Source organism: Zonotrichia leucophrys, chromosome 4, assembly GCF_028769735.1.
Source record: "Zonotrichia leucophrys gambelii isolate GWCS_2022_RI chromosome 4, RI_Zleu_2.0, whole genome shotgun sequence".
Lineage (NCBI taxonomy): Eukaryota > Metazoa > Chordata > Aves > Passeriformes > Passerellidae > Zonotrichia > Zonotrichia leucophrys.
In genome coordinates this window covers 64,801,938-64,814,263 of record NC_088173.1, presented here as the reverse complement: position 1 = coordinate 64,814,263, position 12,326 = coordinate 64,801,938, and the positions used below count along the sequence as shown (strand labels likewise).

Here is a 12,326-nt window from a genome sequence, read left to right as displayed (position 1 = left end):
GCTGCATCCCCGGCCCATTCCGCCCGGAAATGTCTGGAAAACCCTGCTCCCACATCACGGCGTTACCTCACGCAATAGCCAAGGGTTCGTTTTGGGACAAATAATTTTTCTCCTTGACGTCGTGAGGGCTTGGTGGCCATCACAGTGTACACGCTACAGGAATGTGTCCCACATTTCATACCATTAATGGAATCATAGAACAGTTTGGCTTGAAAAGGACTCTAAAGATAACTTGCTCGAATATTTATATCTCAATTCCCTAAATAGCTCAACGTCAACAAACATTTCTTAAGAAAAGCACTCTGAACTTTAGTCTTACTGAGGTTATCCTGACTGGAATGGTACTTAGCTGCAGGCTAGCTAGTTTCACAAAATCACAGAATGGTTTGGGTTGGAAGGGACATTGAAGACCATCTCCTTATAACTCCCCTGTGATAGGCAGGGACACCTTCCCCCAGAGCAGGATGCTCAGAGCCCCATCCAGCCTGGCCATGAACAGGATTCCTTCCAGGGATGGGGCAGCCTCAGCTTCTCTGGTCACCTCTGCCAGTGCCTCCTCTCCCTCACAGTGAAGAATTTCTTCCCCCTGTATCTAATCTGAACCTACTCCCTTTCAGTTTAAAGCCATTCCCTCTTGTCCTATCTTGCCATGGCCTTGTTAAAGTCCCTCTCCAGCCCTCTTGGAGACCCTTGATGTAGTGGAAGGTGCTCCAAGGTCTCCCTGGAGCTTTCTCTCCTCCAGGCTTGGTGAAGACAATGCAGCAGGCTGAATGCCCCCTGCTCTCAGCCTGTGTCCACAGCAGAGCTGCTCCAGCCCTCTGAACATCTTCATGGTTCTCCTCTGGATACACTCCAATAGGTCCACTACTACAGGAATGTGATAGATTCTTTATTGCTGGTGCTTGGTAATAAATCTGAGCAAAGTCACAATGAAATAAGTATTTTATCTGGGACACACCATTGCTACAATGCCAGTGCTTCCTTGAAAAGACAAATTTTTAGTCACTGCCCCTGCTGATTTCATGACATCCAGTGTCACCCCTTCCCATCTGGTAGTTGTGAAAAGTATTTGGAGGCTTTTTTTCCCCTGACGTTCTTATAGAGATTTCATACACACCTTCTTCCATTCATGCAACCCTCTGCATTCAGGCTGCAGTAGGAAAATCCATCCAAGGAGGACTTACCATGAACACCTTCAGGAGAATTTAAGCCCTATTTGTATCTATTCCCATGCTCTCAGGTAAGACACTGCATACAGAGAAGCCAGACTGATTTCCACCCATATAAAGTTTTACCTGGTAAACATAACTTTAAAATTAAAACCAGAAGTCTTACAAAGAACTGACTGTATTTTTATTGAGCTCTTCAGAGGGTTTTAAGATTAACTGCATGTATTCATTAAGCCTTTTCCCTAAGGGCTATCCAAACAATACTGTTCATTTTAAACAGGCAAGCAATCAAGCAAAAAAACCCCACCAACCTCAAAAACCACAAATGAGAAATCCTGCAGGATGTCTTTGGAAGAAAATGTCTTGTAATCCATGTAAGAGCTTGAGTATTTATATCTCAACTCCTTAAACAGCTCAAAGTCCACAAACATTTAAAATTTAAAAATTTAAAAATGGCACTGAGAACCTCAGTCTTACTGAGGTTTGTCCTGAAGGGAATGGTGCTTAGCTGCAGTCTAGCAAGTTTTATATTATCACAGAAAGGTGTGAGTTGGAAGGGACCTTAAAGAAATGGCCTTGTGGCTCTTTGGATGATAACCTGAAGCTATCACACTAACAAATGCCTATTTTTGTACTCTATTATTTTCATGTTCATATGGATTTTTAACAAGTTTTTAACACAGCTTTTTAGAAGCTCACAAATGTCAGAGGCATGCCAGATTACTTTGAGAATTTAAACTTGGGGAAAACAACTTGTTTTAAGGAATATAAGTCAGGTACTATCATTAACATAAATCATAATTTTGTTTTGGTAATTACTAAGTTTTCTAAGAGGCACTTCTGTGCATTAAAAGATGCAAAGGTATAAAACATTTATGACCGTTACTTTATTGTACTTTTATATTGAGGAAAGAGGTAGGATGAACAAAAGCAAAATTCCACTGAAGTGAAAACTTCGAGTCAACTCAGAATAGATTCCACTATAATAGAAATTAGGCATTTAAAGTTTTTATTACATGAGATACTATTGACAACTGACCTGGCTTTAGTCTGTAAAACCATCTGCAACTACATGCATCTGAGATTCTCAAAGCCTTTACGATTTTAGCCTCACATTCTTTACAATGAACGTTTTTATTCTGAACAGGCAAAGTGCTGTAGGAACTGAATGGGGGTGGCAAAACTACATCTCCAAAATCCTACCCTCTCTTCTGCAACAATTTCAAGGGCCAATCCCTTGTGTCAGTGCCACATTATGTAAACTTTTCAGAAGCAAATGTTACAAAATGCTTATTTGTGAAAGGCTGCTGTATAGTGATAGGTGCATGTCAGACAACACCACCCTGCCCTGCAAGACCCTTCCAAAGGTTAAAAAATCCTGCAGAGACCACTTTAAATCTGGAAATAACTTTCCCACAGAAGTACTAAGAAAATATTTTAAATTCAATTGCTAATTGACTCCTACATTTTTTATTAGTTTTCAGATTTACCAACAGATCTGTCTGAAACTCCAGAACTCCATTTAATTCTATTCAGATGAAGAGTGACATGCCACTGAAGATCTCTTTGGGAAAGAGAGATAAATCCACACAACCTGTCTCAGTGTCAAATTTTCACTGTGTACATCCATACAATCCAAAACAGCGGGTAATGGAAAACAGAAGCCACTATTATTAAGAGGTAATTTACTTAATTGCATAGTAGATGTTGTATATAAAGCAACTGAGATATGCTGAAGCAATGAATGTTCTTTAGCTCGACCAGTTTGGAGTTTTACAAATGAATATTATTTAAAAATCCCAAAGTTAAAATCCAACAATTAAATGTTAGTTTTCAAGCAATGCTGTCAGATCTGAGTTAAAATCCAACAATTAAATGTTAGTTTTCAAGCAATGCTGTCAGATCTGTCTTCAGTTCTTTACCCCTCTATGGATTCTTGCTTGCAGCCACATTTGTAACCATTTCCTGGCTGGCTGCAAGTGCAGGTAGGTACATTCACCACCTGTAGCTCAACTGAGACTCATGAAATGTTTCATGGTTGTGATTCCAATACTTGTACCATTTTTACATCCTGCCACCTGTTCCTACTCAAACCGGTTGCCTGTCATGGTAATCAAGAGGTTGTCACGTAATCACTGGCATGCCACCTCTGCCCATGATTTACTGGTAAGATCTTTGTGATTATTCAGGTAAGAGGTATTAAGAGGTTTTATTCTTGTAGACCAAAGTATTTTATACTTTAAAGTATTCCTTTCCATGCTTTAAAGTATTCCTTTCTCTGTTTGACCCACCTGTGATATTAATTTACAAATTAAAGCTCAGATGTTTGCTGCACTCCCTTCAAATGTATGTAAAAAAAGTCCCATCACCTAAAGAACACTGAAACCCTAAGCAATGTAGCTCCTGGAAACCAATAGATTTTAACCATGTATTAGCAGTGTAGGTAAATGGGTTGACAAATCCTTTCTGTTTGAAATAAAGTCATCCATCAAAAGGTATGCTAGAGGCAAATTAATGGAATAAAAGGTCCATACAGAATTTGTAAATCTTCAGGGATTACATTTCTCAGCCTACTGCAACCCTTTGTGGTAGATGTAGTGGAAATACCTCCTTCCAGCTGAAGGAACACAACTGGTGCACTTGTTTGAAAAACAACTGCAAAGATTAATAATAACTTTAAAACTGGATTAAAGAATAACAAAAGTAGCAATGAAGTCTAACCAAAGCAGTTTTCTCAGTTAGCCCTTTATTAAAGAATCAAAACCCAAGTTAAATTTAAAAATATAAAGAATTTAACCTACGTTAAAACCTGAAAAAACAACAGTACTGCAAATATAGAAGGATAACCTTATTCCATCCAAAATGTAAGAAAGGAAAACAGGGGTTTAAAGAAAATTAAAATCCAGAAGCTGACATCATGTGAGTAAAATCCACAGATAAAGTAAAAGTGGAAAGGAACTGAAAAAGATTTACATCTGTTTTCAACACTGTAAAAGAAACCTTTAGAGTTTGTACCCTGGTTGAACATGAAGTCTCAGAAACTGATCTAGCAGGCCTTAAACCAAAGCCACTATGAAACACAGTCAAATTAAAAAAGTTAAAACATACTCAGTTTACTATTCATCGTATTAGGCAAACATCTAGGATGCAAAATTTGGCTCGGCAAGTCGGGCAAGGCACTTGGCTGGACAGCCAGGTCTCGGGGTGCTGCTGGTCCTGCCTGCTGGCAAACCACTTGCCCATGCAGGTGAGGCACCACATGGGCCGGCAGTAGCACTGCTGGCATTCCCCCTCGTTGGGCTCCTGGCAGTTCTTGATGAGCTTGATGTTGGCAATAGTCTGCATACAGCCTATGCAGGGCTCCAGCTCCTGAGGGAGGAGAAACACCGTCAAAGTGGGAACTGCACAGAACGGTTCCTGTTACTGCTTTCTCAAAGGCTTTTAGAAAATCAACTGTGGCAGGACTGCCCCATCAGAGAGTATCAAATGGTTTTACTAGAACACTCTCTAACAAATGACAGCAAAACTATTCTCTGAGCAGAAAACCCAGAACTGCTGCATGACACTAATGATTAAGCGTAAATGACTGAAAAATAAATGTTCTTTCACTCTCTGAAGAGCTTCTAGCAGCCACAGCAAGGTGAGCAAGCAGTCAGCTTTGTCATTCAAACTATTTTTCCAAAAAATGGACCAGTATAAAGTAAGGAAAACAAACACTTAAACAGCAAATGGCTGTTCCTATCTTCCATCTTTCTAATTAAGAGACATAAATGAAGAAACCAGGGCTGTACTGAACACAAGGACGCACAACCTGAAGGTCCAGAAATTTACTTAATTTCTCTTGGATAAAATTGGAATAACTGATTTTGCCCACAGTTAATTATGCCACATGAACTTGCAGTTGCACATGGGGACAGTATCTTCTTGTGAAGTGTATTACAAATAATAAACAGTAATTAGCATTTCCCAGATCTTCTACCTGTCCAAGAAGACAGCACACTGAATAGGCACAGAGACCTGAATCTGTTCAAAATACTCCTGGTGGAACAAAAATCAGCTGTGTGGTCTCTATTTCCCATCTCCAGTGACTCTTCCCTAGTCAGCTCAAGTGTCTGCTCAGCTGCCCTGTCAGGGCTGTGGAGCAGATCCACATGAACACAAGCTACTGAGCTTTAACTTGTGAAGTTAGGCCTTGGCTTTTAAGCAGGAAAAATTCCAGCATAGAAAGATTAACAAATTTTTTCAACATATTAATGGAGCTTCAGAATAGGGAAAGATTCAATGGTGTATTTTTAACATCCTTATCATCTGTGATGTATCACTCTATGTCAAACCCAAGTTCAGTAGCTCAGCTGCCACTTAAATGTGTCACAAATTAAATGCTCTGCAAGAAAGCAGCTTTAATATCTTCTCTTTACTGTGACCATCTCTCTTTGCTGGCAGTGCAATCACACACACAACATAATGTGCAAACACACCTGATCCAGTTTTATTTTAGCTAGTTCACAAACCATATAAGCTGCACAACACTGGCAAAGATACCAACCCCTCACTCCATTAGCTGAACCAGTGGGCACAGACTCCCTGCAGGGTCACCAGTACTGGTTTAACTGGTTCCCTCTGATGCGCTGGACAGCGCTGCAGTCACACTTCCAGCTGCTGCACAAGTATAATAATGACCAGGTCTCTGTGACTATTACTGGAAGTAGGACTCTGTGCTGTTATAATTAACACCATATAATAATAGCCATAATAATTATAACCAAAACAAACCCCAGTTAAGGATCATTAGTTTATTTCAGCGGTAGATCCAGTAGAACCTGGCTGTCTAGAAAAGCAAGCTGTATTGGAGCAAACTGCATAAAGAACAGCAACAGCAGCTGTGGCTCTGGCTCCCCATAAATGATGACCCTGCATTTCTGCAAGTGCAAGGTCATCATTTCCAAATGTATTCATGTAACATTTTAGTAGCAATTATTACAGGGGGACTTTATGTCTCAAAACCATCATGCTCACAGTACAGTTTGCTCCCTGTAGAGAAGGAACAGAAGCAGCAGCCAGAGTTAAGGTTTGTGATGAATTTACTGACACAGCAGGTGAGCATTTGTGAAGGAAGCATCACCCTGACTAAGCAAAGAGCACTTGGGCTCCTGGCATCACTGACCAGGAGGCCTGACTGGAGTCAGCCTTGGCTGTGCAGACCCTAAAAAAATTGTGCTTGGCTGTATCTTCTCAGGAAGTTAAGGAATCTAGGCCATGTCTTATCAGGGGCTTATCAGTATCACAAGATGAAACTGTAAGTCCTACAGCTGTACACCCCCACCAAGGGGCACTTTAACCACCAGTCAGACTCTAAGTGAGTGACTGCAGCCCCCAAGCCCATGGGGCTCTCCTGTAGAGTGGCCTCAGGTAGGTAGGAGACCTCTCAAGGGATCAAGAGATCCCTTACTTGGTATCTGTTATCTACAGAAAGGTAAGTAACAGTTTATATTAGATCTCAAACATATTGTATGCAAGCTAGCTGAATTGTTAGAGAGTAGCAGGGTGTTCAACTGCTGTTCAATTACCATTTAATTACTGGCTGAATATTGCTTGATTATTAAATGAGGATTATTAAGCGGTAATCACATGATAAATATAATTTAATCATAATTTGTCATTTAATCCATATTTTAAAAAAACCTTTTTGTTAACCTCACAACAATGAATTCTCTTAATAATTCACTGGATATAGCCCTAGGTAAACATTTATCATTTACACAGTAATCACAGGCTCATCCATATTTAAAATATAATTGTTAGTCTCATATGGATAGAAAGTTTCACCTGAGCGCTTGGAACGTGGTATGTCTGGTTTATTTCCACCAGAGATGTAAAGGTTTCTAAAAATAAATCACTAAGGCTTTGATGGATCACAACATTAGCTGCATTGATGATAGGAGCACGGAGCTTCTCCCGGAGCTCCCCATACTCGGTGGAGTTCAACCTGAAGAAGAGAAGATGCAGCAAAATGTTACCATGATTATCCACCCAAATACCTTGCAGAGGTTAACATCTGAAGTGAATCCACAGAAAAGCTGGCATTTATTCGTCAGAATAAGTACACAGAATTGTGTTTTCTTGTTTTCTTCTGCTATTTATTTAGTTACTGGTTTTGGCACAACTTGGTCAACAGAACATGCTGTCCTCATTCATACCTGTGCAAGATTGCCAGCAGGGTATGTCAGAGATCAGCTAAAACATCATACAAAAATGAAGGATTTTGAAGTAATCAGCATGAAGAAAAGCCATGTAGGTATGTAAATCATGCATTAACTGCAAAGTGCTGTTTGCACCATTTCTGTCACCTTTTTAATGCCTCTTTACTTAGACCATATTCTCAATTGTAAACTCTTGGAGAATTTAATTAGGAGAAATTAGTTGTATCATGCAGCAGACATCACAAGGTGATACAGTTCTACACAAACAGCAGAGGAATGTCAATCTATCAGGTTCTGTGATTTTATGATACAATCCAAATCACAGAAATTTCACAAAAGTCACAAACCACTGCTGATTTAAGGCTGCAGCAAGCTGTGTTTCACACCAGCTGCTTCTGTAAATTAAATTTAAATGATGTCCACAGCACTCAAGTGGCACCTGAGACCTCACACAGGATCCTACAGTGATATATTCCTGCTGTCATCCCTTTTTAAGAGTTCTGAACTGTAGTGTCAAAACTCTCCAACTGAATGCTTCCACTCATTAAACAGCTTTCATGGAGAAGTCCCTGGAAGACTGCCCTCATTTTCCTACCACTCTCTGAATTCCCAGAGCCCAGCACAATGCAAGGCTGGCTTAGTTTTTACTGCTACAGGATAATGTCATTTAACAGATGCTGTCCATGCAAATCAGACATTTATAACCAGAGGAACAATTCACACCGAACATGCAGAGACATGTGGCCCACCTGCACAAAAGCATTGTTCTTCCAGAAACATCTCACTCTATTTGATTCTGGATATATACAATGACCCTGTATGATTCTGCCACATTCTAGCAGAGATTTACTATCACTGACATCTTACTAGAACAGCTTTTAAACACTGTTCTTGATGCTATTCTGTTTAGTCACAAAATACAGTTTGGGCTTAGGACTTTTTTTCCATAAAAGGAATTGTCAAACAACTCATGTTTTTCTCAGCTGTGGTGTACTCTGGCACTGAAGTGCTTGCAGAAGAAAATCATTAGTTGTTTAATACTACTTTGGTCATCACTGTCACAGGTCTATAAAAGTCTCTTTTCTTTGCATTGTCATGCTTACCTTAACCACCCTCTTGTTCTGAGTTCTGTTCACCTAGATCTCTACCATAATCACCTCTTTGCCTTCCTTGTGCTTGCCCCACTTGCACACCTACAAGTCTGGTGATCTGCATGCTTTTAATTACCTAATAAATGCTCCTGACATACAAATTTACAGCAAAAAGATACCTTTTCAAATATAATTTTAGGAGCACTAAGATGGTTTTTAACAACACAACAACAAAGACTTTTGCACGCAGAAGTTTCTGCTGAACTTGTACTTTAGCCTGGTTACACAGAGACCAATGAGATAAACAGCATGGGCCCTTGCAAAACAAGCCCTAACAGTTCACAATTATTATGATTTACTCCTATGAGAACACATAAGTCAGAAAGGGACCAAAATTTCTTCCTTGTTTTAGGGGCAGTTGGTTTGCAGTAGCTCAGTGAGAGCTCTTCTGAGCAGTGATGAAATTGTGAGCCTTAAACACAAAGAAAAATCCAAAGTCGTGGATGAAAAACAGACAGTTTTAGACAAAATAGCTATTTCTCCTCACCCAAAATTTAAAAGACTAAAAAATCTACCTTTCATTCCTGTTGTCCATCTCTCACCTTATTTTATCTAGTTACTTCCTTCTGCATCCAGCACAATCCTCTCCCTAAGAATGGATCAAAGAGGCCAATCCCTTTGTTTATCCGTTGTGTATTCAGTGTTGCACTAAACAACCTTCCCTACATTGCATGGCAGAAGTGCACACAGAGCAGCACTGAACACCAGGCAGGGACCAGAAAGGAAGGGCTGAGTCTCCAGATTGGTCACAGAAGTGCTCCCTCACACCATCAAACAGCACACAAGCAACAGAACAGGTTCAGCAGTTGTTTTACCGGATATCGAACGCCTTGACGTAGGGATTAATGCTGGCAACGCGGATGGTCAGGAACTGCACGGGCACGTTGGAGTCTGGGGTGAGCTCGTGCTGTCTGGAGTCCGTCACCGTCAAGTGAATGTCCTGCTGCTGGGCAACATGCAAACAGTAGGTGGTCACTTTAATCACCCACGTGTCCGTGACGATCACCCTGGCTCCTGGCGCTCCCGTAGCAAATTTGTCGATTCTCCTGAATTCTGTGTTGATGGAAGAAGCCACTGTCCTCCAGCCTGACTGTGGGAGGGCATGAACAGCGAGTGTCCGGGCTAGCGGATGATTATTCCAACCTTTCCGTGACCAGTAATATGCCAGGGCACTGGTGATTGCTGGCAGGAGAACAGCAAAGAAGAAGAAAGTTTTCCACTCTTTTGAAGCCAGGTAGAAAAAGCAAAGATGTTTTTCAGGTGCAGCAAAGCACATACCAAGGTAATAACCTGAAAAGGAAAAAAAAACAACTTACTTTCAGAAAAAAATTAAGCACCTGCAAAAGCAGATACCCCATAACCATATGGTTATCTAACCAGTGAGTTCACCTCCAAGAGAGGTATTGTATTTCTGGATCACTTCAAATTCAAGCCTCTTGTCTCAAGCAAGCTGAGATAAATTCTTAGGCATCAGTGACTTTTACCAGAATTACATACCTAAAGGAAAGTGATCTGAATTCGGTTGTTGAATAAAATTACCTGCAAGACGCTACTAAGTTTTAGGAGAATTATATGGCTAAAGGAAGCCAATTTGCATTCCTTGGTTAATCACAGAATCACAGAAGATGATGCACTGGAAGGAACTCACAAGGGTCATCAAGTCCGACACTGAGCCCTGCACAGGACACCCCAGGAGTCACACCATGTGCATGAGACCATTGTCCAAACACTCTTTGAACTCCATCAGGCTGGTGCTGTGCCCACTGCCCTGGGGAGCCTGGGCAGGGCCCAGCCACCCTCTGGGGCAGAACCTTTTCCTGATATCCCACACAAACCTCCCCTGACACAGCTTCAGGCCATCCCTCAGTGCTGGCACTGCCACCACAGAGCAGGGATCGGTGTCTGTCCCTCCTGTTCCCCTCAGGAGGAATTTGTGACTGCACTGAGGTCTCCTCTCTGTCCCCTGCAGGCTGAACAGCCCCAGCGCCCTCAGCCTCTCCTCACACGGCTTCCCCTGCAGGCCCTTCACCCTCCCCGTGCCCTCCTTTGGGCACTCTCTGACAGTTTGATGTTTTTGTTACCTTGTGGCACCCAGAGCTGCCCCAGCACTCGAGGTGAGGCCGCCCCAGCCCCAGCAGAGCGGGACAATCCCTGCCTTGCCCGGCCGGCCATGCTGGGCCTGATGTCCCCAGCACAGGGATGTCCCTGCTGGCTGCCAGGGCCCTGCTGGCTCACCTGCAGCTTTCCCCTGCCCAGAGCCCCGGGTCCCTTTCTCTGGCACTGCCCTCCAGCCCCGCACTCCCCAGTCCGTACTCAAACCGCAATTCCTTTGTGAGTGCGTGTGCAGCGGTGCAGCCCGCTGGTTACAAAGCTCGGGGCGCTCACTCCAGGGGAGCCGGGGCACACTCACCGAGGGGCAGCAGGGAGTGCGCCAGCAGCGTGCCGGTGCTGCGCCGCAGGTGGTACTGCACGAAGGCCGCGTCCTCGCTGCCCAGCCAGGCGGACAGCAGGCTCTGCACCGTCAGCCCCGCCGAGCGCACCTCGTCGGGCGGGAACACGAAGCACACGGCGAACACCAGGTAGGCCAGCGTGAAGGTCACCGCGGGGCTCTCCATGCTGCGCCCCGTAGGGCGCCGGGGTCCCCGGGAGCGGTGGTTCCCGCCGCAGCCCCGGATGCTCCAGCGGGGAGCGGTGCTTCCCGCCGCTCCAGCGGCAGCTCCTCCCGCAGCCCCGGATGCTCCAGCGGTGGTTCCCCGGCAGCCCCGGATGCTCCAGTTGTAGTTCCCCCGCAGCCCCGGATGCTCCAGCGGCAGCTCCCCCCGCTCCAGCGGTAGTTCCCGCCGCACCCCCGGATGCGCAGCGCGGGCGCTGCCGGGCCGGCAGGGCCGCCGGGGCGGGACCCGCCTCTCCTTGCACCGATGGTCCCCGCCCCTCCCTCCATCTCCTCCCGCCCCTCCGCGCCTGCCCGGCCGCCAGCCCCCAGCCACGTCCCCCTTCCGGCCGGGTCCGGACCGAGCCCGCGTCCGCCCAGCCCAGCCCGGCCTCGCCGGGACGCGCAGCCCCTGCCCGTGGCCCCAGGCACCGTCCGTGCTCGAGGTCATGCTCCACAGGCCTGGCAGAGGGAACTGATTCCAGTTCTTTATGAATGTAAAAGAGCTCTGCTGGATGAGGGCAGCGTCTTTCTGAAGGAGGGAAATGGCCTGTTTTATTTAAGCGTCGGGAAAAGCTTCTCTTTGCTTTTCCTGGTGTATTTTATGTAATGTTTTCTAATATTTTCTAATAAGACAGTGATGTAGGATCTTAAAATGCCTTAAAGGGAGGTGTGTTTCAAGGTATCTTCGTACACCCCCACATAGTAAAGGGAGAGGCCTGACAGGAATCTCTTGTTACTATTGAAGTACAAACAATAGCCAATAACCACAAGATTTGCTGTTTCTTACAGAATGTAGGAAGCCCCCTGCACACACCCTGTTATAACCACAAACTTCTATATTTCTCTCTTTTAGAGAAAGAGGAGACTATAGCTGGAAAAGCACAGCACAGAAAGCAGCATGTGATGTTACGTGCTACAAATGATGGAAAACCAAGTCAATAGTAAATGCCACCCATGGAGTGTGACATTCTAAGGCTGGCAGATGGCTGATGTGCTACTGCTGTGATGGAGATCGGGAATTCATGGTGGTTTAGTGACTCTTGAGGATGGTTACATCAGTAAAATCATGCTTGGATTCTCTGCATCTTACTTCATTCTAAAAGACATCCTTGTTAACAACTTTATTGTTCTAACAATCACTTCGTTGTTGCTG

The 12,326-nt window shown here is 43.9% G+C and overlaps 1 protein-coding gene across 1 annotated transcript; it reads right to left on the bottom strand.

Moving 5' to 3' along the window:
* Positions 1–3,894: 3,894 nt before the first annotated feature.
* On the bottom strand, positions 3,895–11,416 carry TMEM129 (transmembrane protein 129, E3 ubiquitin ligase). Its single transcript, XM_064711944.1, has 4 exons — positions 10,931–11,416; positions 9,336–9,810; positions 6,996–7,155; positions 3,895–4,538 (listed from the first exon to the last, which is right to left on the bottom strand). Exons 1-4 carry the CDS (start codon positions 11,133–11,135, stop codon positions 4,290–4,292), a joined length of 1,089 nt encoding a protein of 362 aa, XP_064568014.1. The 5' UTR covers positions 11,136–11,416; the 3' UTR covers positions 3,895–4,289.
* Between the last annotated feature and the right edge of the window lie 910 nt (positions 11,417–12,326).